The sequence below is a fragment of the Mycteria americana genome, chromosome 7 (genome assembly GCF_035582795.1).
Source record: "Mycteria americana isolate JAX WOST 10 ecotype Jacksonville Zoo and Gardens chromosome 7, USCA_MyAme_1.0, whole genome shotgun sequence".
In the NCBI taxonomy this organism is placed as follows: Eukaryota; Metazoa; Chordata; class Aves; order Ciconiiformes; family Ciconiidae; genus Mycteria; species Mycteria americana.
Window position 1 is genome coordinate 38,323,325 of NC_134371.1, and position 25,512 is coordinate 38,348,836.

At 52.3% G+C, this 25,512-nt stretch overlaps 1 protein-coding gene across 1 annotated transcript in view; it reads left to right on the forward strand.

Annotated features, from left to right (window-relative positions):
* Nucleotides 1-19,060, forward strand: part of PAPPA2 (pappalysin 2) — a 94,292-nt gene extending 75,232 nt beyond the window's left edge. The window contains exons 20-22 of the mRNA XM_075507898.1: nt 2,115-2,186; nt 16,442-16,540; nt 18,540-19,060. Coding sequence (XP_075364013.1) covers nt 2,115-2,186; nt 16,442-16,540; nt 18,540-18,614 — 246 coding nt within the window. The 3' untranslated portion in view covers nt 18,615-19,060. The remainder of the gene's footprint in view (nt 1-2,114; nt 2,187-16,441; nt 16,541-18,539) is intronic.
* The last annotated feature ends 6,452 nt before the right edge of the window (nt 19,061-25,512 follow it).

The following is a 25,512-nucleotide window of genomic DNA, read 5'->3' on the forward strand; positions in this document are numbered from 1 at the left end:
TGCTGCTGGAACAGGGAGCCTTTCTCTCCCCATCTCTTATTCATTGTGTAGGCAAAACAGCTCAAATAGCTCAAATAGTTTGGATCCTCACAGCATGACTTTCCCAAAAAGTAGCTCTGCTGGGGTAATATTTCTTAAAATAAAAATGAGATGCATAAGGAAGGAGGTGGAACAAAGAAAAGCAAACAATATTCCCAGGAGCCAGTGCTCCCATCCAAACACTTTCCCCTCCTCCTGGGAACCCACAGGAGGCCCAGCATTGTGCCTGTGGATACTACTGTACGTCGCCTTGAATCAGACCCATGACGGATTGCTGGCGGGGCTGAGGACGCCCGGGGCGTGTGGGATGGTTAAGCACAAGCCTTGGAAGGAGTCCTCGCCTTTGAGGGATTGGATGGCTTGGCCCGTCGAGGCAGTGGCATTCGGCTTCCCTTTCACCGCTGCTGCAGGCTCTCGTGCAAGGGAGGCATTTTGCAGAGAGGAGGAGGGAGGAGAGGTGTTATTTTAAGAAGCAGTGCTCCCCCTTGCCAGGAGCTCTCTCCCTGGACCGTCTTGTTTTCCTCTTTGCCCCAGCTCCCGCTTCTGCTCCCCGCTTTGCTCCTCTGAGCCTCTAACAGCTTGCCATTCCTGGGAGCTGCCGCGCTCCCAAGGTGATGGAGAGGATGGGGCAAACCACACAGGGAGCTGCAGAGGCCACTTGGGGAGGGCATGGCCCTGTTTTGCTTTCAGCTCTGATTCATTGCATCCCGCAGCCGAGCAGGTTTGTCCCTCTGCCCTTATTTCCCAACCTGGAGTAGGAGTATCCTAATAGGAGTATGCTAAAATGCCATTAAAGTTGCACAACAACCACATATGAAACACCCCAGTAGGGTTAGGATGCAAACATCCTCCGGGCTGAGCAGGAATTGGCTAGATCAGCCAGCATCCCCAGCCTCTGACCCATCTGATGGCGGCTGCCTCTGGGTCTGCCTTCCCTGCGCTGGCTGAGGATGGCCAGGACCTCATCCTGTCCCGGCCTCATCACGGTCTTGACCGAACACGCAGCAGGAGGACCTGCAGCAGGTCTGCGTGGGCAGGTCTGCATGGGCAGAGCTGCCCCATCCCCAGCTGCTGTGCCACCCGGGAACGCTGGAGCCGGTCTGCCTGCTGCTGTACATTTCAAATGGGAGCCTAGGAGAAAACATATGTGCCCCTCTGTGCGACTCCCACGCTGTGAAGGGCATCCTAGGACACTTTCACAGGCCAGCCGTTGTTTTATGGGGCCTCAGATTTCAAAGTCTGCCTGAGCTTTACAAGGAGGAAATTGCATGTGTGGTGGGGCTTTTCTTCCCCCTGTATAATCATGAGTGCTCCCCACAAACCCCCGCTGAATGAGCAGGACAACACGTTCCAACATGATGAAACTGAGCCCTTCATATCTCACTCTTGTGTCCACTTGGCTGCAACAGCTGAGTTTGTGCCTTGTAAATACCAGCAATAACCTCAGCCCCGTGAGTGAACGTGAGTCTGGTGTATCTGCTTCTGGCCAGGTCTGGGGAGGTGAGTCCTCCCAGGACCTGGTTCTCGGAGCCTGAGCAGGGGTCAATGAGCAAATTGATGCAGACACCGAGTGATGACCGGCTGAGCCCCCCGTCCCATACGAGTGAGAAGATGGCGAAGCCAACGTCACGCAGATAGGTGATAGCAGACTCAGCCTGTAGTGTCCCCCAGTGGCTTCCCCCCAGCAGCAGCTTGTGGCCAAGTCAGCCACTGTGAGGTGGCACTGCCAGCCAAACCCACTTCTCTGGTGGTCCCTGCCATCTCCCTTTGTCCTCTCTCAGTTTTGTATCTATGTACATCTACATAGACATATATGTGTGTCTATCTAGCCTCTGCCTTGAACAATGTACCCTGGTTTGTGGGTGAACCAGGTGCAGCTGCCTTGGGTTTGATGGGCTTCAAAGGGTTTCCTGCTGGGCAGAGGTGCAGGGAGGGTCCTGGGGGTGCCACTGCTGTTCTGCACCGCGACGAGCAATGCAATGTTGTGGGAGACCCTCTGCCTCCAGAGAGCATTGGTGGCTGTTGCCCTCCCTCTGCCGCCTCACCTAACAGCTCATTTCTCCTTCCCTCCTCAGCATATTGTGTGCACGGGCAGGCTGCGGTGGTATCCAGACCCCTCCGTCATTCACTGCATCCAGTCGTGCGAGGTAAGCCCCCCCTGCCTGCAGCACGAGCCGCCTGCTCCTTGCAGGAGAGCTCCTGGCAATGAAGACTCGCTCCAGCACAAAGCCGGATGGCTTTGACTTCATGTTTGCTTCGAGCTGGGCCAGGGCTTGCTGGCTGAGCAGAGACACCAAAGCAAGCATCCTTAGGCTTGGTCCCCCACAACCAGGGTGATACTGGGGAACGAGAGCTGCAGAAAAACCCATTTCCTTCCTTGCCTGATTCTTCTCGGCCAGCCTGGGAAGAATGTTCTAGCAAAAGGATTTCACTGGCAAGGGGTATCCCCAAACAGCCTGTGCTGACTCCAAGCCTGAATATTTCCTTAACCAGAACCGCAGTTCTAGAGTAACGTGGATCCAGAAAAGCCCTGTGTGACTCACATGTCCAACCAAAACAACTAGGATTTCCAGCCTTGTACATGCAAAACAAACCGCTCCTGAAGAATCTGCAGACAAAGAATTCCTTGCAGAAATGGGTTAGCTGCTCATTTCACTTTGAATAATGACCAGGCAGGAGAAAATCGTAGGCAGCCTGGAGTCAGTTTGCAAAGGAAATTAAAAATAGGCAGTCTTTGTCAAGCACTAGTTGTTATTATGATTGAGGATAAAAGGAAAAAGAGGGGGTATTTTGGAATGTTGTATGCTGAAAATTTGGGATTTTTACCAAAAAGGAAAATGTAAATGAAGTTTGCACACCAAAAATAGCTTTGGGTTTTGCTGATTATTTTTTATGTGCTCATTTGAATGCAAATGATCGCTTTTGCTCACCGATTCTGCCTAGCTCAGCTCTTTGTCAACTGAAGTGTGGGAGAAAGGGAGATGTTGCAGGGGGCATGTCCCCGGGAAGGAAACATTACGGTCAACAGAAGGTGCAGCAGGTATTTCCCAAACTCGATGGCTGTGTTGTGTGTCTCTACTGCAAGGCATGGGCTGCAAGCGTAGGGGAGTGAGGTGCTGTGTGCTAGAGAGATGATTGAGTACCAGAGTTTAGCGATGCATCCTCCGGCGTTTTGGGAGCTCCAGGTCTTTCTAAACCATAGCTTTTAGCTCAGCTCTGGGGCAATGTATTTGAAGTAGGATGGGCTTATGTGGAAGAGCAGTCCAGATGGGTGTGGTGATTCTATCCGTGGTTCTCCTGTTAGCAAGGGAGAACTGCTCCTTGTGCTCTCTGGGAGTTGGTCCTTCCAAAAAAGAAACATATGGGGCGTGAGGTGCTCCTTCTTCCCTTCCTGTGCAGCTCAGGTGAGAGAAAGCTGACCCTGGCATGAGGATGCTCCCTTAGGCTCAGATACACCAGACCGACTTTCCTCATCTGTGGTTCCTCACCTCACCTTGGGTCTGTGTCTTCAGCAAGGGGTCCCATAGGGGATGATGAAAAATGCCAGCTTATTTGTGTGTGTGTGCATGTGTGTGAGAGAGAGAGAGAGGAACCAACTACCTGAATCCCGGCATCTCACAGTAACAGTCACTGTCTTCTGATTGGCCACCCAAACATGCTTATGGCCAACATGACCTCTTTCTGTTCCTGGATGCTTGTCATCCCCTTTTACTCTTAGAAAGCAAGCCTAGACAGCAGTCTTAGCATACAGGAGGTTAAGCAAGCCAAAATCTTGCCGTGTCCTACCAGAAGATGGAGAGTCCATGCTCTTCATCACCCTTGTAGTCTTTTTAATGCCTTTTCTGCTTTCAATTAATCTTTTATCAGGAATGACCAAGCAGTACATACTCTTCCAGCTGAGGTCTCAACAAAGCTTCTCAACAAAGCTTCCTTGTGCTGGAAATGTCTCTTTTGATAGGGCCCAGGACTATATCTGTTATTTCTGTGGTTGCATCTGTCTGGCAGCTCAGAGATATCCTGAGCTCAGCAAGTACACCCAGATCTTTCTCTACTTCCTTTGTTTCCAACTGATGAGCTCCAAGGTAACAGCAGATGTTTTACCATCAGTACAAGAACTTGCCCTTTAATTTTATACAAGTGAATGTCATCCTGTTTCTCTCTCTAGTCCTTTGGGTTATCTAACTATTTGTCAGATATCCTGATCCTCCTCTGTGAAACAATGCCTTCTTCCTCGTTAGCAATTTCGTCAGCACAGGCTTATTTTTAAGGTCACAGTCACTCACTGTAATACTAATGAAGATTCATCCTCAGATAGTTTCTTGCACCCTGATGCTCTCCTTTTTGATACAGCTCACAGCCACCTCCTCCCTGTTCTCCTCCTCCTCACTTCTCACGTACATGTCTTTGATTATTCTTTTCATTGGGTTTTCTTCTACGATGCTGCAGGCTGTTAAGGTTGGACTGATAAGCCAAGTCTTCCTAGATAACATTTTTTCACATGAGTTTTATAGTAGTCATTGTCTTTCCGTAAAGAATAAGTCTTACCAAAAGTGTCTCATTCAAAGTATTGCTCTGGGAGCTGCTGCTCAGCACTGGGAAGAAGGGAGGTGTTACCAGTCCCCTCATTTGACCACAGAAAATGCCCTAAATGTTGTTTCCACCTCATCTGTGCTGGCTTGCACCCTCATTCCTATTCTTCTCCTGCCTCCATCCTTGTGACCAAAAGCACTGCAGTTCTCAGGGGCCATTTCACTTGGGACCCAATCTCTTGCAGCACGTGGAGACAGCGAGAGTTGGGTAGGGATGGAATATAACCTGCCTGTAATCTGTCCTTGCCGTATGGTGCCTCCCGACCACACCTCCTTTTCTTGTTCTCCACTTCATTTACTTGCATGAGAAATGTTCTGCCCCTGCTGGGTCTGACATGGTTCAGCTTGACTTGCCATGTCCGTGGGACACCTCAGTCCCAGGTTCCTCCTCATTTCACAGTAATCACTCACTGGAGGTACCTCCTTTAGGAGCCCAGCCTCTGCTCTCCACTAGGCAGTGAAATGTGTTCAGTGGACTGTCCAGGTCACCTCAGGTCTGAGTCACCCCTCGGAGATACCATCACCTCTCCATTGACTGCTGAGTGCGTGTTGGATGAGGAAGCTTTCTCATATGGACGCCTCAGTGAGGGGAACAACCCTATGTAAGAGAAATCCAGGCCACCTGGCTGCTCATACCGTCTCTCCCTGGTGGAGTCACTTTGGGCTGCAGCATGGCAGCAGTAGCCAAGCCTCAACCTCCCCAGCCTCAGCTGGAGCCCTGCCTCACATTGGAAAGTTCAGGTCACTGCGCAATGGTGTTAGAGGAATTCTCACTCATCTTTATCGTACGCTGGCAGCGGATCAGCCTGCCTGCTCATCCCTCTTGCTCCTCTCCCCACCTCCCTTCTCTTTCCATTAATCTGGTCATCCATCTGCCTCCCGGTCTCTCGCTGCGCCTTGCCAAGTTCCCCATCCCCAGAGCGTGGAGGCACGTAGTTCAGCGGGCGAAGGAGGGAGGGAGGGAGGGATGCAAACCCTTCCAGGAGCCCGTCAGGAATACGAGTTAGCGCTGAGAGTGCTTCGCCTCTGAAGGGCCAGTGGAACATCTCATCCCTTGCCATCAGTAGAAAAACAGATGGCAGCACTGCGGCGGGGGCGGGGAGAGGAGGGGGCTTGGGGCTGGGTGGAGAGGGGAGTGGAAGAGGAGAGAAACCCCTCCTCCCCACCGTGGTTTGGGAGGAGGTGGTCATGGTCCTGGTGGTGTGCTCGGCTGCTGGGAGGGAAGTGTTTGCAGCATCTCCCAAGGGGGGCAGGTTCTCCCAAGCCATCCCAAGGTGACCAGCTCTCAGCTATCCTCTGCATGTGCCCAAGAGCAAGTAAGGCTGTTGACTTCAGAGGAGGAGACAGCATGCACAATGATCCAGGCTGCTCCCTTGGACTATTCCTGCCATGGTCCAAAACAGTCCATGCATGAGTGTGGCCAACATTGGCTGCTATAGAGCATCTCCTAGTCCATGCAGCTCACCAGCTCTGCACTCCTCTATCTCCCAACGTTGTGCAATGTGCTGAGCTTGCCCCCACCTCCAGCTCTGTTTCATCATTGCATGCAAAAGGTTAATTGCAAGGGATTTAAGGCAGCATGCTTTGGACAGACCACCAGCAGGCAGAGCTTCATACTGGTATGGTAGGAGTTGGACAAGATCTACAACAGCTGTGGGCTGCCTTGTAGGGTAGCAATTCCTTCCTGATGTGACTTGGTGCCTTCTCTGGTTGATGCTGACTTTGCTGTGCTTTGCTCTGAGCAGCCCTGACTGCATGCTGGGGGAACATGCAGAGACTTTGGCTTGAGGTCTCTGATTCACACCCTGGGTGAAGATGGGCCATACCAGAAAGCTGTCATGAGCATGAGCTGCTGGGAATTTTTCAGGTCTTCCCCACATGAGGACAAGGTCTTGCTGCCCTTCCACGTGCTGCTGGTCATGTTATCACGATCATAAAACACTAATCCATTCCCTGTTTTGCGGTTTTCCTGAGGTATTACAATGGAAATGATGAGATAGGGATTGAATTGTGTTGGCAGTTGCAAGTTGTTCTCCAGTCTCTTGATCCAACAGGTAGTGAAGGACCCCAATGGATCCTTGGGTCTTCCCACCGGCACGCACAAAACCCTTGCTTGGCATGTCTGTGGCTTGTGTCCAGCATTTTTCAGCCAGAGTTAACCCCTTTGAAGGCATATGCAATAAGGACAGCATGAAGTCTCATCTAAAATCAGGGTCCCCACTGTGCTTTAATGTGATGGGAGACAGGGTGCAACTTGCTCCCTGGGCAAAGTGCTGCAGCCGGGGTCCAGCTGTAGGCAGCTGCTTCTGCTCCTCACTATGGATGGGGCTGGTGCCCTTTGATTGTCCCTCCTCCCAGACGCGGGAGCTCTGATTTTGTACCATGGCAAAGCTCAGTGCAGGAAACCAGGCAGAAACATGATGCTGGTGGGATGCTCCACTCTGGGAAAGAGATCCTCTTCTGCTCTCCTGGGGCTTAAGGCAATGAGGACTACAGGCATACCAGCTTCTCCAAGGAGACTCTCTAGAGCAATAGGTATCTCACTATGGCCAGAATGTGAAGTTACCCTCTTGTCATTCTCACATCATCATTATCTCATCTCCTGTCCCCATGGAGGCGTTTCATGACACCTTTATCCAGTCTGCACTCTTCTTCTGTCTGCCATCTGGCTTTGAAAATGTGGAGAGGATCCTACTGGATGTGACTGCTGTTCTTGTAAGCAGGCAAGAGGCAGACCATGTGACTGCTATTCCTTCAGGAGTCTCACCAAAGCCTATGAGCCCGTGTGATCCAGGTGACCAAACAGGACTCGATGAGTTGCCCTAGATTCTGGTACATTCAAATTTTGGATAGTACACGATGTGTTGGCCTCCACATCTCAAGAGGACACAGCAGAATTGGAAAAAGCAATCAAAGTGATTAAGGGGATGCCACAGCTGCCCTTCAAGGAGACCCTAAAACAGCTGGGACTCTTCAGTTTGGAGAGCAGAAGACTGCTGGAGTTTTGCCAAGTCAGAGGTGCTGGATAAGATGAATGCAGAACTGGGAAGCACTCACTGAGACTGGCAAGGGGGTTGTTTCAAACAGGTGAAGAAAAGTACTTTGGACACAGTGAGCACTGAACTCTTGAAACTGGGTGCCATGTGAGGCTGCAGGGGTGAGTAGTAGCTTTAAGTTCAAAAAGGGATTAAACAAATTAGTGGACATCAGGTCCACAAACAGATACTGAAAGGACCAGGTAGGGCTATACTGTCTGCCATGCCTAAGGCAGCAAGTGTCAATAATGGGGGAGTACAAGGAGCATGAACTGCAGGTAGTGGTCACTTCTGGATCAGACCTGGCCCCTGACCTGTGAGGGCAAAGCCCTTCATGCTGGGGAGGTGGAAGATAAGATGGGGAGCTCTCTACATACCTGCTGGGTACATTAGCATGGGATATAGCCTTTCAGTGGATGAGCCCAAAGAAGTTGGCTCTTTTTGGCTCTTCCAAAAATCCCAGTTGAGGCATACTTTTCCTAAACTATGAGAAGAACTCTGTCCCCTGCACACACGTGGATCTCTGTCCCCTGCACACACGTGGAGTGTGATTGTAGAAACCTCATTTTCTTAAGAGACAAAGAAAACAGAGGGAAACAAAATGATCACACACCAGCATGGTGCAGGGACAGGCTTACAGAGCCCCAAAAGATGGGAGCCTTTTGGCACGGGTAGGACCACAGCATCCAGGCACCACACCAGTGGTGGTGGAGACCCAAAGAGGTGGAAGCAGCCTCTGCTCCCCAAACCCATGGCTGTGCAGTCTGGCCTGCACTTAGGATACCCCAACCTATGGCTACTTCTCTGCCCTCTCCAGCTCGGGTGCCATCCCTCCATCCCTGTCCACGTCCCACTTTCCCCTCTCCCAGCGGTCACAGTCGTGGAGCCGGTGACACAGACAGAGGGAGTGGAAAGCCACTGAAAGCACCCGCTGAAACAAAAATCAATGAGTCGCTTCTGATAATAAACAAACATCCCCAAGCATAACCCAGCCAACTGCTCTTCCAACACGAATATTCATTCCCCTTCAGCCCCTTCATCTGTCGTATATTGTTTTTCTTTCTGTTTAAGATCTGTAACAAGAACTTGGCAGAAACCAGATACAAGTGGGTCAGGAGGCCCTCGTGGTTTTCAGGGCTTGTTTTCCATAACCCGTTCTATCCTGCAACATACTTTGCACAAACGGCTTGGCAGGAGATCTAATCCATGGCAGCAGGCAAGCTGCTGAGGGCAGGATCGCAGGCTGGTGCTCGTGGCATGGGAAGTCCTGGCTTCTCTCGTGTGCACAGCAGCCACCCTGGGAATGGTCACTGCTGGGGACCCATCTCTGGGAGCCACCGTGCTTGCCAGGAATGCTATCGACACATGGCATCTTCCTGTGCTCCCCTTGGCTTGTTCTTTCCTGCTTCTGGTTTTCTTCTCCTGTTAGCACTGAGATCAGGGTGTAAAAAGGATGAAGCTAAGGACCCTGCCGTGAATAGATCATGGACAGAGATGTTTCTTTGGAGGCAAAGACTTGTTCTGATATGCTGTTTATCTATACCAGCTTTCCATTCCTTTCTTTACTCTTGTCCCCGTGGACTGTGCAAAGCCCTTTCCAGATCACTGTCTGCTGAGACATGGGGTCCCTGCGGAACAAGATGCAGAGCAGGACAGGGGAGAAGAAACGCATCCATCCCCATTCAGTACCCCAAAGTGCCACATGCTCAATTCCGCAGCAGAAGTGTGTCCAAACCAAATCCTGGCCTGGGACACAGAAGCACTTTCAGACACCATGAAGGCAAAGACCTGCTCTCCCAGTATGGCCATCTACAGCAGCATTCAGGCTGGAGACCAAGCAGCAATCTAACCTCTGTGCTCTTCATCCCCCTTCAGACACTGATCCTGTCCAAACTCAATCCAGACTGAGGCAAACGAGGCCCAGATGTTTGCAGGAAACCCATGTCCAAAGGACGCTCTTTGTCCCGAAGAACACCTAGAGCTGCATACCAAGACTGCTGGAAGCTTGGCTGTTGCTTGCCTTGGGCATGGCAGTACAAGTGATGGCACATAGGCTGAAAGCAGACAGCAGGATGCTGCCTTCCAGCCTGTCACCCCTTCCTTGAAACATTCCTTAGAGTGTGTGGCGTACTTTCTCAAGCGACAAGCCTCTGTTTTCTTACTGAGGCCCAGGGAGAAGGATGTTGGAGCTGGAGCTGAAGACCTGAGATGTGACGAAAGCAGTCTGCACGCTGAGCTGACAAGTGAGTGGCTCAGGGACACCAGCAAGCTTGGAAACAACTGATATTTCTCCATTTTGCTTTCTAGCCATGTCTGAGGTGATGGGGCAGGTCCACGATGTCTCCTAGCAAGCCATCCTGGAGGCATGTGGCTCCAGGGGACAGCTGCCATGGTTCAAAAGGAGTACAGGAACAGCTCAGGGGACACAAACTAGGAGATGTTAAAATGGTGGATGACGTGCTGGGTTTGTAGCAATTTGTTCCTCTTTTCTTCAGGCCATTTGGTCCCAGGTGCCTCTTGCCAAATTTCTAGAGGTCTCTTCATCTGAGCGGTGCTCACCCTGCCTCCCTCGCTGCAATAGGCCAGGTAGTGCTTGCTTGCTGCTCAGAATGGCTCAGGGCAGCGAGGCATCCCAAAAAGCTTTTTGAGCAGAAGGCAGCCCTGTTCCCTCTCTGTCCCTCTCTGTGTTTTTTAGAGCTGATTTCCTCCTTGCGTGCTGGAGAGCCTCAGGAAGGAGAGAGGGAAAGTGAATGTGCCTGGGGTGTTCAGGGGGGGAGGAAAAAAAAAATAAAATAAAAGAGACACTGCAACAGAGAAAGGGCCAAGAAAAATATTTAATCCAAACAATGAACATTGTCGTTTCCTCCCACAGTCTGCATTCCCAGTCAACTTCCCTGGGCAAGCAGGGGGAGCCAAGAATGGCCGGGCTCCCTGCCTCGCCAGCATGAGTGTGTGTGTATGCAAGGAAAGGGATGTGTCCTGAGGACACTGTGCTATAGCATCGCTTTAACTAGCTCCTGCTGCATCTGTGGCTGAAGGGACTGACACCAGCCCATTTTCTGTAGGGAAACAGTGGTTTGGAGTGATGTTGGAGGGATGCGGACAGGGATGGGAGGGAGAATTTCCAGAGACCCAAGCTGGGATGGTGAATGCATAGGGGCTTTAAGTGAACCAGACTTTTAACAAGGCTTTGGGTACTCTTCAAGTCCTCCCAGGGACCTCCCAGAGACCTCCCAGAGCTTTCTGAAACATCTTGGCTAGTGGCTGAGGTGGGAAGGAAGGAAGGAAGGAAAGGCATCTGACGGGTAGAAGCTGCCTTCTGCCTATCCCTGGCCAAGGGCTGCTAAAGCTTCCTCAGGCTTTCCTTTCCCCACGCACCCCTGCCTGTTCCGCCCTGCCACATGCAGCGGCTTTTGCCTGGGATGTGGCTTCTCTTGCACGTCTTAGATCCCTGAAGTTGCAGCAGTCTCCAGCCCTGGGGCAGTTCAAGGTACGTGTCCCACGGTTCTGTGAGCCCTGGTTTGGGCTGACATCCCTCTGCTGCCAAATGGGCAGCCGTTTCCAGCTGTGCTAGGTGAGGCCCCGGCCCTGGCTACTGCTGCTTTCTTGTTTCTGGTGCTGAGGACACGCTGATGCCTTTGGGCGCTTGCTCTTGAAGACCCTGCAAGGTGGTGGCTCCTGGAAGACCATGGGCACAGTGAGGGGAGACATTTCTCCAGCAGAGCTTTATCACCCAGTCCTGTCCCTGTCTCCCTGCCACACTGTCTCCCTCCTGTCTCCTGTCTCCGACTGATCTTTCCATCACTGATGACTCATGCATCGCAAGAGCAGAGTTAACAGCAGTGAAGCTGATGCATGAGGCGTGGGTCTGACAGCATGGCAGCTTTTCCAGGGCCTGTCTCCCCTGCTGAAATCATGGTTCCCCTGTTCCTCTGGGGCTGCTTTGAGAGCGGCAGCTGAGAAGGATGAAGGCACCTTGGAATTCCTTGGCTGCAGGGTCGCATGTGGTCATCTCAGTGTGCAAAGGGTCCGAGGTCGATGCCCAAAATACTGATGCCCAAAGGAAAGGATGAAAGGACAGCAAAATCTGTGCTGACTTAGAAGCAGCATGAAAGCAAACTACGCACCCTCCTTGGATGGGATCAGCACAGTTGCAAAGCCCAGGACCTGCACAGCCTCCCGAAGGCTGGGGGGAAACATTTTGCTTATTAAGGCTGGACTTGATCCCCTGAAACTGGGATCTGGGCTTTCTCTAGCTATGGGCAGACTGAAGTTGCAAGCACTTTCCATCCCAGCAGCAGCACAGGAGAGCCTTTCAGCTCTTCAGTTACACAATTGGCCAGGTGCACGCTGAATTTTTTTTTTCTTTTTTCCACCTTCCTCTGAAGCATCTGGAACAGGTCATTGCCAAAAGCAAGGTACTAGGCCTTCAGGTCTGCTCAACCAGAGCAAAACCTGCATTCCTGGGAAATAATGTTCATCAAGTGCCCATGACGCAGCAGCAAAATATGTACAGTACTGATGGCATCTGTGATTTATTCTTTGTGCTCCGTCTTTCCCTCACTCTGTCACACCCTTTCACACTCTTTCACAGTGAATCAACCTACATATAAGGTGGATTCGAAGAAAAGTGTCTGGACCCTGCCCGCCTCCCCAGTGGCACTGGGGGCTCCCTGCCGAGCAGGACACCAGCTTCGGGGAGGGAGCCAGCCAGCTTGGCCCTGGCCCCAGGGACTCTGCAGGGACCATGGAAAAAGGCCACGCACAGATGCTGCTACCTGCATGGCATCTTCTGGCAGCCTCCAGAGAAACAGCACTGCCAAGCCCTCTGAGATGCTTCTGCCCAGGATGTGGCGGGATCTAACCAGTCCTTTCTCACATCCTTTATTTGCCTGTAATATTCTTCCCTCTTTTTGTTTTTTAACTTAATTTTTTCTTTTTTTCATTAGTGCCTATTCCCGGCTCTGAGACCATGTGGTTTTTTAGCCTATTTAAATTGCCAAGCACTTGATCCGCGGTTACTATTTTTATGCCGGCAGCGCAGGGCTCTGGCCTGGTGGTGCCAGATGCTGCACCTCCACGTGCTAACACATGCCCCGCTGAAGCTCCTGTCTGAATAAACAAGGAAGACGGATGGCATGAGCAGGGAGATTCACTGACACAGCCTGGCTCGCTAGCTGCCTCGGTGGCATGCTGCCTAGCCGAGCAGCTCCCTATCACTTAACGCGGCACAGAGCGGTGGCAGCAATTACCTTATTAATTTTTTCCCAGTTTATCTCAGCCATTCGAACCAGCCCTTTTTCCCCCCGTGCTGGAGGATGCATATTCTGGTGAATGAAATGCAGCTGGACATTTCCCTGGATCACATCCGTTGCCTTTGCATGGCACAGTTGGCCATTGGTGTGGGGTTTTTTTCCTGCTAGCATCTTAAAACATCGGTGGGTGTTTCTGCGAGTCACCAACATGGGCAAAACTCCCTCCTCCCACCACTGGCATTGCCTTCTGCAGAGCCAAAAGGCTCAAGCACAGGCTGAACAGAGTCTGTACGGGTTTTCCTTTCTCACGTCACCTGCTCTTAGTATTGCATTGCCTGTGTCCGCCCTTGCTGTGACTCTCGCAAGACCAAAATGAGACCGATACAAGTACGAGGGTGCCTGTGCCCTCAAGGGTGACCCACCAGCACCTTACTTTGCTCTTTCTGCTCGCAAAGATGAAACCAGCTGAAAATCCTTGGCAAAGCAAAGCAACAGGATTCACTGTGTTCTCCAGGCGCTGGGCGAGGAGTAGGGACAGCGGTCCCCGAACCCTGCACCTGGCTCTCTTGAGCCTTGAGTCCAATTAGTCATTTTTTATTTTCCCCTCATATGTTTTTCCAATGTAATTTGGAACATGAGTCGTTAAGTTTCCCCAACAAGTGTTGCCATAGGAGCCTGTATTTGTTTAGGGTGGGGTACGGGCTCCAGCGGGTTGAGAGGAGGGGGCAATTAGCCCTGATAGGTGTAGAGAGAAACTGAGAGCTTCTCCTTCCCCATCTTGTCCCTGTCTCTGCCTCTGTCCTCCCCCTGCCTTGCACACAAGATCTGGAAACGATTTCAGACCTGTGCAGCCGGGATGGGCAACCCCCCCCATAATTGTATGGAAACTACCGAAGCGGCGGGTGTTGTTTTGCCAGTGAGTCATGACATATGGAGCAAAGCTCAAGGAAAAACTCCACCGCGTGGAAGGCTGCAAAAGTAAATCACACCCAGAAGAGCTCTTCCCTGCCAGCGGCCCTCGCCAGTCCCTGCCGGCATCCCTGCACCGGCCAGCCCCAGCATCCCTGCCCTGGCCCTCCCAGTGCTCAAAGCTGCTTCGTGGCTCAGAGATCTTCTTTGATCACTACCATTCAAGACCCACTGATGCTTTTCAGTGGAAGAGGAGTGTTAACCCTTGGCCTTGGTGAAGTTGCACCCTGGTGTCCTCTGGACATGGTTTGTGACAGCAATGATGGGAACCAAATCCTTTCTTGTTTCTGAGTGAGCTGCCTAACCTGCCTGTGCCTCAATTTCCCAGCTGTAGGAACATGTGCTCTTTCTTCTTTTGCGAGATCTCCCAGGCAAATGCAATCCCTCTGTGGCTGCCTGGATTTGGCCCAGGGACTGTGGTACTGGTAGCACAGACGGACTCAGTGGTTTGCCGTAATCCCTGCTGCTACTTTCTTAAGTGACATTAGCCTGCATCGAGCCCATTTCAGTTCCTTGTGAGTCATGATGATGAAAAGCCACATTGGTTCCCTGGTTTTGGCATGGCTTTTTTGTGTGAATTATTGGCATTATCACCAGTCCCGCATGTTGGCTTTGGCACAGTGGATGCAGGGCTGTCGCGGTGCGGTGACATTTTTCAGCTGGCTGTCATTTGCTTTAACGGTGCTACAGGTGAGTATCCATCAAAGGCTGGGTCCAGGTATTTTCTGAAGTATATTTCCCCTGGGTTGTCATCTGGGGCCACCAGATCCAGTGAAACAGGTCGGCTGCTTCCATGAGCAAAGGGGTGGCCAGGTTTCCACCAAGAGCCCTTTCTGATGACAGCAGTCCTCCTGGAGGTTGGCCGTGGTTGCTGGGCCAGTAGCTACCATCACAGAGCCTACTGTGATGATTAATGATTATTAGTGATTACTAATCACTTGGTTATGAATGGCCTCTCCGTTCTGTTAGCACATTCGGTTGTTGCTTGGCACTGCTGATGTGTATCTGTGATAAATAAACCTCGGCTGCAGATTGTTCCTGACTAGTTCATTGCAAGTGCTTCACATGCACATCGTTTGGTTGCACCAGTCACACAGCATTGTTTCGGAGCTCTAGTTGGCTGCTTCTCAGCCCCAGTTGCTTGTTCCTCTTCTCTGATCAGATGACTCATGTAACTGAACAACAATAAAATGGATTTCTGAATGGCTGCTTGTGCCATTTAACATTTCTGGACAGAAAGCTATTCTGCTGCAATAGCTTTCTGTTTCCACGTTAGAGCTGAAAGTAAAGAAGGCTTTTTAATGACAGAGCATTTATCTGAGCTGCACCAAGGCAATCTGGGCTCTGCAAATCCCCAGTTGTCCAGGCAGACCTGACGGTGCAGCAGAGGGCACTGGGCTGTGCCATGCGAAGAGGAACCACCATTATTTTGGCAACGCAAAATCCCCCACCACGCAACAATACGATTTCCTTACAGAGGGTGAGATTTGGGCCATGAAGAAGAGAAATGAGGAGGAAGATGGCCAAGACTGAAGCTGGAAGGTGGCCACATTGCCAATATTTCTGGTCATCAGTAGGCTGGTGCCCTCTCTGCTCAATCCAGAGCTGGATTTTGCCTGCAGGGAGCTAGTGCTTAATGAAGATTCCTTCTGTTTGTCCCAGCTGGCCACCAGATAAGTAGCGTTGTAGTCCAACCTGGCCAGGTTTGGTGGAGCCATGTGCTATGGACAGGGCTAGAGCCTCCAGTGGAGAGTCTAGAGGAATGTGGGGACATATTCCTTGGGGTCAGAGCCAGAGCAAGAGCATTCTGGAAAAGGCATAGTCCTTGCAGCCAGAGCTTGCCAATGTTTGGCTGGGCTTGAGTGCAAGTACTTCTGGAAGACTCCTGACTTTGCTGAACCTTTCTCGTGGTCCAAGGGGGATAAAGCCCCTGCCTTCCTAAGACTGATCCTCTAGCAGGATGCTCTATTGATCTTCATAACAGCCTCTCTGGACTTAGCTGCCCAAGCCAGGCCACCAAGCTCAACTTCAGAGCCAAGCTCTTTGGGACAAGGGGTGTTGGAGAGAAGAGTTGGGTCAGCTTCTTACAGAGCCCTGCCCCAGCTGTGAACATGCAGAGAGCTGGATTACAGTGGGGACACGTGAGAGTGGTGTGAGAAGGTGGATGAGCAGATGAGGTGGTGAACTCACTCCTAGTGGGTGGCAATGGAATGTATGGAGAAGCACTGAGTGAGATGGGAATGAGGACTTGTGGCATTCAGGTTGGGGCCCTCCCTAGCGATGTGAATTTGCTTTCTTGCTTCCTGACACCGTTCCCTGATCTTTGAGCTACAGCTGCTGCCCTCCGAGCACCCACTACTCCATACACACCAGCCAGGATACCAGTCTTCTGGTGCCCTTTGGCTTTGAAGAAGGGGTTGTGTATGGTGGAACTGGGCCTTGGCCCTTACCAGAGGTGCACAGGGGCCTTGCTGAGGACCTGGGATCTCTGCTTTTGAGGGCAACCTTATGCTTTTGAATAACCCTTTCAGCAAAGACTCATTTCTCTCTCTAGCCCTTCCAAGCAGACGGCTGGTGCGACACCATCAACAACCGGGCATACTGCCAGTATGACGGGGGTGACTGCTGCTCCTCCACACTGTCCTCCAGGAAGGTAAGTGAGCATCTTCTGCGGCTCTGGCCAGGATTTATGATTAAGTGGTGACTGCTAGCCATGCTCTTCGGCTTTGCTGACCATAGAACTGAGCCTGCAATGCAATTCTCCCACGAACGGAGAACAAATCCATGATTTTAAACCAAAGCCAGCTGAAGATGATAGACATCATCCCACTGATTAACAGCGGGGTTTGGACTCGGGCCAGCGGGACTGAAAGCTCAGCCCAGCTCCCACTGAGGTTCATGGGATTCCCTCTCGTTTTGGGAAACAAGTCCCAAAGAAATGACTTCCATGGGATGTAGTGCTAGCCATGGTGACTCAGAAGTCACCTTGTCGTATAACTGAGCAATCTCAGAGGATTTTTGGTATGGTCCACTGGCATCCGCTATGGGCTGTCTTTCCCTCCCAATTCTCCTGGGGAGGCAAGGAGGGAGGAATAGCGTAGAGGGAGCAACTTGGTATTGGGGTTGCACAGACCCTTCTTTGTCTCCCATCACAACCTCCCCTCCCAACTAACTTGCTATCCAGCACTCACAGCCCATCCTTCCTAAGCATATCCAACAGCAAAACAAATCATAGGGCATGAGATAATTTCTCACTGCAAAAATATGTGAATTTGGATCTTCTCATCTTTGTTGTGGAGCTTGAATCATTTTTCCTTTCATCACACATACACACAGAGAAAAGGAAAAATAAAATCCTGGGAAGATCCAGTTGAGATAGGAGAGAAAAGGCTTTACACCCAAGTGATGAGTGAAACCTCCACAGCGATATCATGACATCTTGGAGCAAGGCATGGCTCTCAGGAGGTCTGAGACATCTGGATCTCTGGCCAAAATAAAGGATGGGTTTGCAGTGGAAGGTGCGGGGATTCAGTCCCATGGCTCTCAGGAGACCCAGCCCCAGCTCACATCCCCCACAGGTCCCAGATCTCCCACAGCACAAGCCTCTAGCATATCTCTGTTAAGGCAGATGCAGGAATATGGGGTTTAAACACCAAAAAACCACTCCAGCCTCTCACTGGCCCAGGCTGTGAAAAATCAGATGTGCTTCCACAGTAAGAAAAACTCCTGGCTCTGAGCCTGGTGTGTATAAAACCTCTGGAGGAAACTGTTTTCTCAGCTCCCATGGCCCATGACTGGGCAACTGCCAACCAGGAGCCAGATGCTCTGCTGGTGCCCTCCCATCTTGCTCTGCTGCCACCAGCTAAGGTGACATAAGCTTGCTCGGCCACATATAGTTGTTGTAGAGAAAGCAGTGTGCAATGAGCCTCTCTACCTGCATGGGATGTCTCAAAGCAGCACAGCTTGTGGGTGGCCCTAGATGGACCCACTGCCTGCCCCACTGAAGGCCATGCCTGCTCACACAGCTTCCAGCCTGCCTGGGTTTTCTTAATCCACTATGCACAAGAACTGTATGCATCTACACGGGCTCCTATATCAGATGATAGTATGGAGGCCAGCCTTTGCAGCTGGGAGCTTGGCTGAGTTCCTCCAAGAGGTGCAGAAGACGAGGCTATGCTACCTTCATGCTTTGCTGACCCTGGAAGAGCCAGGAGTAGCTTGAAGGACAGGTCTCTGAGCTCAGACATGGACAAGGAGGGCTTTCTGACAGGGGCCAAAGTAAAACTGAAATCTAGAGGTGCCTCACCACTGCCAGCTCTAGTCCAAATGTCTCACACCCACCAGGGGAGACTGCTCCCCAGGGTTTGACATTTGGGGTACAAGACTCAAGCTGACCCTCGGTTGCGAAATTTGAAACACAAGTTAACTAAAAGGAAACGCTAAGAATAAAACTCAGCTGGGGACAGCTTGTATCAGAGCCCATTTCTCAGTGAGCATGGAGCCTGGCAGTCTCCACAATGCCAACAACATCAGGGCGCAGCCCGAAGTGTCTGTCTCTCCGTACCAGGGTGGAGAGGGCTTGCAGGAGCATAGGGGTGCCAGGAGCCAGGGATCTCAAAGCAGAGCCTTACATCTCCCTTTGGTCCCCCCAGGTGATCCCATTTGCTGCTGACTGTGACCAGGACGAATGCACGTGCCGTGACCCGGCGGCCGAGGAGAACCAGTAGCGGCACCACGAAGGGCCTCTCTCGGTCAGGCGAGCGCCGGAGGAGCGAAGGGGCAGCAACGGGGGCCGCTGGGGAACAGCAGGGTGTGAGGGGGCAGGAGGCTTCAGGAAGAGCCGGGCAGGGGGATGGCGACTGTGCGTGGAGGGGACGGGTTGAGGCCACCGAGCAGCCAGTGGGCTGCGGCACGGGAGGGCAGGCCCGTGGCGGTCCCCTCCCCATCGCTGCTCCCTCCCAAACCCAGCCGGGACACGAGGGCCCGGTGCACGCTCGAGGGGCTCAGCCAGGGGTCCGGCGCCGCCTCGGCCACGCGCTGGGCTGGGCTCCACACCGAGAGTCCAGGCGCTGCCACAGTTGTTTGTCCGGGTCCGGTGTCTGGGTGTCTGTCTTTGCTCTGGATTTTGTCACTATTCACCCACCCTCTGCTGTACAGGCTTCTTTTAGCAAGGTCGAGGTAGTTGTGATCTCTCTGCAAATATTTAAACTTAATTATATATATATACATATATATATAATATATATAAATATATATTATATTTTCTTTGCTCTTGATGAAGCTGAGAAAGGATATCCTTTGTCACACACCCATGCTGCTGTGAAGTACAAACCATTGGGAAAAGTGCAGGTCGGGGCAGGAGGAGCAGGGAATTTCCCCTTCCTTGCTGAGAGGCAGCTGGAAGGAGGACAGAGAGAGAAGCCAGCACCCAGGCCACGCCAGGAGAGAACTCCCCAGGAAGGCGGCATGGAGGCTGCGAACTCAAGGTGCTCTCGGCATCTTGCAGGCATCAAGTTTTGCCCTTGGGATTTGCCGATGCTTTGCCTTGCTCTGCTTAGGGTCCTGGGTCAGGATTTTGAGGTTGAGAAGAAACGCTGCTGTGCCCTTGCATCACCCCGACAAGCATGGCAGATTCAGTGAGCATTGCTGCCCCGAAGGGCACTGCAGACGCCTGTCACCTGTTATTTCAGAGCCTTCTGGGAAGGGTTACGTGTCCATGGGGATCGCTGCGTGGTCAGCAGGAGCAAAGACACACAACAGTCCCTCTCTGCCTCGCTTCCCTGGCCACTGCGCACCCAACTAGACAAGGGATGTAGTGGGCAACCCAGAGTAGCTGTGTGATGCTCTGAATGAAGGATGATGAGGTGGTCCTTCTTTTCTTTCCCCACATCTCCTTTCCAAACATGAGCTTCAACAGTGTTGTCAGCAGTTCTCGGAGGAGACCAGACCCTGTAATGCAAGGAGAGACAGGACCCGAATGACCTGTCAGGAGACTTTGAGCATCACCTTTTCCCACTGAGATTTTCCTTATTACTATCTCTGTGGTCGAGCCCATCACAGTCACCATACAGTTGCTGACTTTCACGAGTCTCTTGCTCCTGTAGGCACTAAGTGAAAATCTTCAAATTCACTTCTAGCCCCAAAGAAGCCCAGCTAGAAACTTTGCCCCCCATAGTTGATTGCCAGAAGCTCAGCTTGGCAGCCTGGACCCAGCCCCATAGAGGCAGCAGGTAGGGAAGGTGCCTGGCTCCAGCTGGGGTTATCGCTGATGGTTTTGTGCTGCAAAGAGGCAGAGAAAAGGGATAGGAAGAGGAGAGCAGAGAAGGGACCGCAGAGCAGGAGCACGGACGCCCCGGTGCAGCCCCGGGCTGGGACCAAGAAACCCAAGGCTGCCCGGCTGCGTCCTGCCGGCACGGCCTGTGCCGGTGGAGCCAGGCTCCAAGCCAGGGTTTCTCCAGCACAAGAGCGATGGAGAGAGGGTGACACAGTGTGGACAGACCGGGGATTTTCAAGGCATCCTTTGGCTTTCGCTAGCTCTCCCCCTGGTTTTTGTCAGACACTGCCTGAAGTTATGTTTGGCAGGAGGACAGGAGTAGGAGCAGAGGTGCCTGGACATCCCACCAGCGTCCAGGCAGGAGATGCTTTGTCCTTCTCCAAGCCCTTTCCTGATCCCAGGTGCGCCCATCGCCCCATGGCAGGTCACGTCCTGCCTGCCCTGGCCTAGGCAGGGATGTGGGGGCAGGGGATGACGATGGCCCCATCTCCTCTTGCAGCAGGGAGGCACTGACATTTCTGTTCCCATCATGCACAGGTGACAACACCCACGGTTTTTCACCCAAATGCACTGTCAGTTTGGCAGAGAGCTGCAATTTTTTGACAGCGATCCATTTTTCAATCAAACTCCCCCCCAAAAAAACCCAAGGAAATTAAAAAAAAAACCCTTTGAGACTCTTCTGGCCCCAATGCCCCCGAGAAGGTGCAACTCGGGCAGCCCATCCTGTTCCACCAGCGCAGGGAAGGGGAAATTCAGGGGTCTCAGCACAGCAGGAGCGGGGGGCATGGCAGCCCCCCGCCCATGGGTATGGTGGGAATGTGGGATGAGGGTGACATGCAGAGGGAGATGGGAGAATTTCAAGTCCCGGCATCTTGCAATGCCAAACCCTTCCCTGGCTGGTATCAGCGTTACCTAGATGCCTATGTGTTTAGATGCCAATTTTTTACCCTTTTGGTGTGAAAATCCTGGTCTCAGCAATGGCTCGTCCCTGCTCACCAGTGGGTGCAGGGAAGGGGCCATGCCCCATGGATAGGGGAACCGGAGGGCCAGAGGTGCTGGCTTGGCTGATAGAGATTTGTACTTCTCATGAACGGATAGCTTCTACGTACCGAAATATTGTTCTTCTATAGCGACACTGAGCGGTTTTTGTCCCCTTTAGGGTTTTATTCACAACGGAGGCTGCTGCTATTTTTATTTTTTTGTATTTGATAATTATTTTTTATAAAAATCTATGAAAAATAAATAATCTTCTCATCCTCCACCTCTTTTGTCTCCTTGCTTCACCCAAGGTGGGGGGCCAGGCTGGGGAAGGGAGGTGGTATGGGTGCTCCCAGCACCCTTGGTCCCACATACCCTCCTCTGCCCCAAACTATGGGTTGTCCCAGCTCCCTCCCAGCAGTGTCGCAGCCCAGTGGGAGACCTCCTTTGGGTTTTGAGTTAAGGACACACACACCTCCAATGCTCTCCCTGTTCAAGGCTGCCACCCAGGCAGCTTTTGCTGTGCCACCAGCTGCGAGAACACTTTTGCAGATGGTCTTCTGCTGCCTATGCCACAAATGGGTCCATTGCTGATCGCTTTTTGTAATTAACCCACCTTAAATGTAGGGAAAATGTGCATGTGTGTGTGTGTGTGTGTTCACACACCACCTCCCTGGGGACAGGGAGCAGAGGGTGGCTCATGCCAGAGCCAGAGAGACATGCCAAGTGGCATCCTGGCAAGCCAGTTAAAACCAAAGACAATCCAAAAAGTTACTTAAAGATTTTGGGAATTATTTTTTTTTTAAGCAACCAGATAAGCTTTGTACATATGGACCCGGAAACACCAAAAAGCCCTGCACAAGCTGGGTGGCAGCCCACAGCGCCCAGGCACCCAGCTCCAGCCTCCCCATCGGATGGTGGTGAGCCCAAGGACCCATCTCTGCTTCAGTGCACCACCAGCATGAAGCATGACAGGGACCAGGGCAAGCTGATGCCATAGTACTAGCTGAATCCCCTCCCATGCACAGCCCCAAATCCAACAAACATCCCCTGTCACCAAGGCAGGGGACATCCTCAGGGCCCTCGTGGATTAGGACTGCACTTCAAAGATGCCCACAGCTGCTCTACTCTGCCCAGTTGGCCAAATCAGTGTTTCTGGTGCTCTGGAAAATGGGATTTGCAGCATTCAGTGAAGCGGCCTGTCCCATGGAGCCTGCTGCAGCCACAGCCCTGCATGTCGCTGGCCATACCTGGGCAACGCCTCCGGACCAGGGGCACCTGGAGCATCTGGGCCAGGTTCAAAAGTTCCACCACCCCCCATGCTGGAAGGCTATCATGCCAGTGGCACAAGGACGGACAGCATGAGGCTTCTCCCCCTAGGAGTCTTTCCCTGTTGCAATTCCCAATTCCAGTGGCCCCAAGCCGGCCAGGTTTTCCCCAGTGCCGGGTACGGAGCCACCGAGCCACGATGGTCCACAGTGGCCACAGCTGGTGGGCACACCTGCAACAGGACTAGCCTGCCCTTCCTCGGGGCCTGCAGGGTGGTTTACTGAGAGGAAATACTGCTTTTTATACACTTTGGGGAAAGAGGATTACAGGGTTTTTCTCCTTCCCCTCCTGCCTTTTCCACTCTTCAGGTTTTTTGGTGTATACTTTATGGGTATTTTTTCCCCCCTTTTTTAAGACAGTTTGAACTGAGCAAATAAAATGGCCCTCAAAAAAGTCAGGCTGGTTTCCAAGAGCAGAACAAGCAAGTACAAATGGCAGCTAACAAAATCCAGGCTGCATTTCCGATGGACCTGTTCTGGGAACATTTCAAGCCTCTCCCCCCATCAGACAGGGGCAAGATGGTCCCTCAAGGAGCCCCTTTGCTGTTTTGCAGCTCAGCGCAGGGTTTGAAAAGGCCAAAGCTGTGCTAGGAGCTATTTCTCTTTGCTTTGCCATGCACCTCGCTTGCAAGTGGTGGAGAAGGTGATTCACAGCTGAGCAAGCAGAAAGACTGGAAAGGACTGAAAATCACAAGCGTTTGCAGTGGGTCAGGGGCTGGGGGGCTGCTGGACCCCAGGGGGCAATGCCAAGGCTACGAAAAGCAATGAAATCCCAAATTTCCTCCTGCGGGGCTGACGTGGGCATGTTGAGGGCCCCGGAGAGGAGTGATGGGCTGAGAAAATGGCAGGAAAAGCCCCTACCACGGGATGCCTGGTGCTGCCTTGGTGGCTGGGTGAGAAGGGAGCGCCTGGGGACAAGGAGCTGTCCCCGTCAGCCCCAGTGCAGCTGGGTGCATTGCACAGCCCTCCCTCCTCACCACGGCTGGGGTGTCCTTGGCAATCAGAGCCATCTGTACCCAGCCCTGATTGAAGCAAGCTGAGGTGCTTTGGTTTTGTGTTGCTGCTGGAAGCAAGCGAGGCCCCGGCAAGCCCTCGGTCCTTCTGGCTGCCTGCACTGGAGTAGCTGGGGATGTGCAGGGGCAGGCAGGCAGGGCTGCGGGCATGGCTACCTCCAGTGCTGGCCCTTGCACCATGTCCGGGGGGTTGGGGCTGGGATGGAGATGCCCAAACGCCGAAGGGGGTGTACTCCTGCTGGGGACAGTCAACTCATCCTGAGTCTCCCTCCTGGTTGTCTTTGATTTCCATTGTCATGTCTTTAAATCCCACTCCCTCACATCTTTAAACCCTGCTCCTTCTTCTTGCAGCCATCTCTGATGGCCACATGCCTCCCTTTGCTCCGCAGCAGCCTCTCCTTCACTTCTGGTCTTTGCACGGACTCTCATCACTCCCTGGAGGAGGAACAGCATCTCCTGGTGACATCAGATGTCCTCTCTGGGGCAAAAGTCCCTGATCAAGCACTTCCACTGGGGCTAGATTTGCTCCCACAGAGGACAGCACATTAAGAGGCTCCACAGCCCCAAGCAACCATGACCACAGTTGTAGGTCTTACTTTTAAATCAAAAAGGGCAGCTACCTATGGCAATAGTGAACTAACGAGTTGTTTTCCCATCCCAGCCCCTCCTTCCTGCCAAACACCCAGCCTTAAGGGAAGAGACGCCAACCCCTGTGTCCCCAAGACAAGGGGGACATGCGGTTGAGCAGTGTGGTGGCTCTTTCAGCAACACAAACTGGATCTGAAAAGTTTTGTCAGTCGTTACGATGGAGGAGATCATACGGTCAGTCATTAAGAAACGGGGCAGCCACCAGGACCAGGGGGAACACAGTGCCTTGTGTGAGGGCCCCAGTGGTGCCACGTCATTCATGCATGCGCTGAAATGCAGAAATCCCTGCTGGCACCTGCTTTCTGAGAATGAATAGGGGCCGCTGGCCAACGGCAACCCTTCCAACACGCACACACGTTACCAAACCCTTCCTAAAAAGCTGCCATTTTGTGTCAGCTGATGATGCATCCTTTACAGTCCACTTCCTTTTTGAGGTGGCTTTCTCCAAACCCCCATCACCTGCAAGCCAGATGACCCCCGAGGAGATTTTGCTCTGGAGAAGGTGTGATGAGCCAGCTGCACCGAAACCTTCCTACACAGCAGCTCAGGCTTGCATCTCACTGCCACGCGGCCCCTCTCCTCCTCCTCCTTCTCTTCCTCCTTCTCCTCCTCAAGTCTCGTTCCACAGCCACGGGTTATTGTGCAACGAGCTGGTGGCAGCCACAGCACTTAACTGCATGGAAAATAGCAGAAGGAAAGTATTGGGTGTATTTTTAGCTTATTTTCCTGCAATTTAGCAGCGGGAAGAGAAAAAAACATAAAAATTAAGTTGTTCCATGAGACGTAATGAAGTCTGGTTTCCTATGGATTCGTGCACTATAGCCCCTAAATCCGCCCTCTCCTGTGTCCTCCAGGCATCCTGTCTGCCCGCGCGCAGTAATCCCCAGCCCTCCCCTGGTCTCCCACCCATCTGGCAGGGCGGGTGGCAATACACACGGGGCTTGGCCAAGGGGCCAGCCACTACAAGTGCTGATGGCCTGAGCACTAGACACAACACTGCACTGTAAGTGACTTTTAAGGCACCCTTTGCATCTCTCACCTCTGCTCAGGCACTGATTTTTGCATTGTTCATAGGACATTAATGTTCTTGATGCTGCTAGTCCTCTGTCAAAAGTCTGCCAGATGGACCAGTAAGTTCTCAGGGGGTGGTTGACCACCAGACAGCACCATCCCATCCACCTTATACTTTAAAAAGACAGGCTAAAAAAAGGAGCTTTTTTTCACTCTGCTCCCAAATTCCCAGCATCCACGGAGGTTTGCAAAGCAAGGACTGAGAGCCCCTCATGGAGGGTATGTAAACGCAGTCTTCCCCACAAAACCCAAAGGTGCCTGTCCGCGCTTTCCCATGCCTGGCAGAGCAGGTAGGTGAAACGAGGTGCAGGAC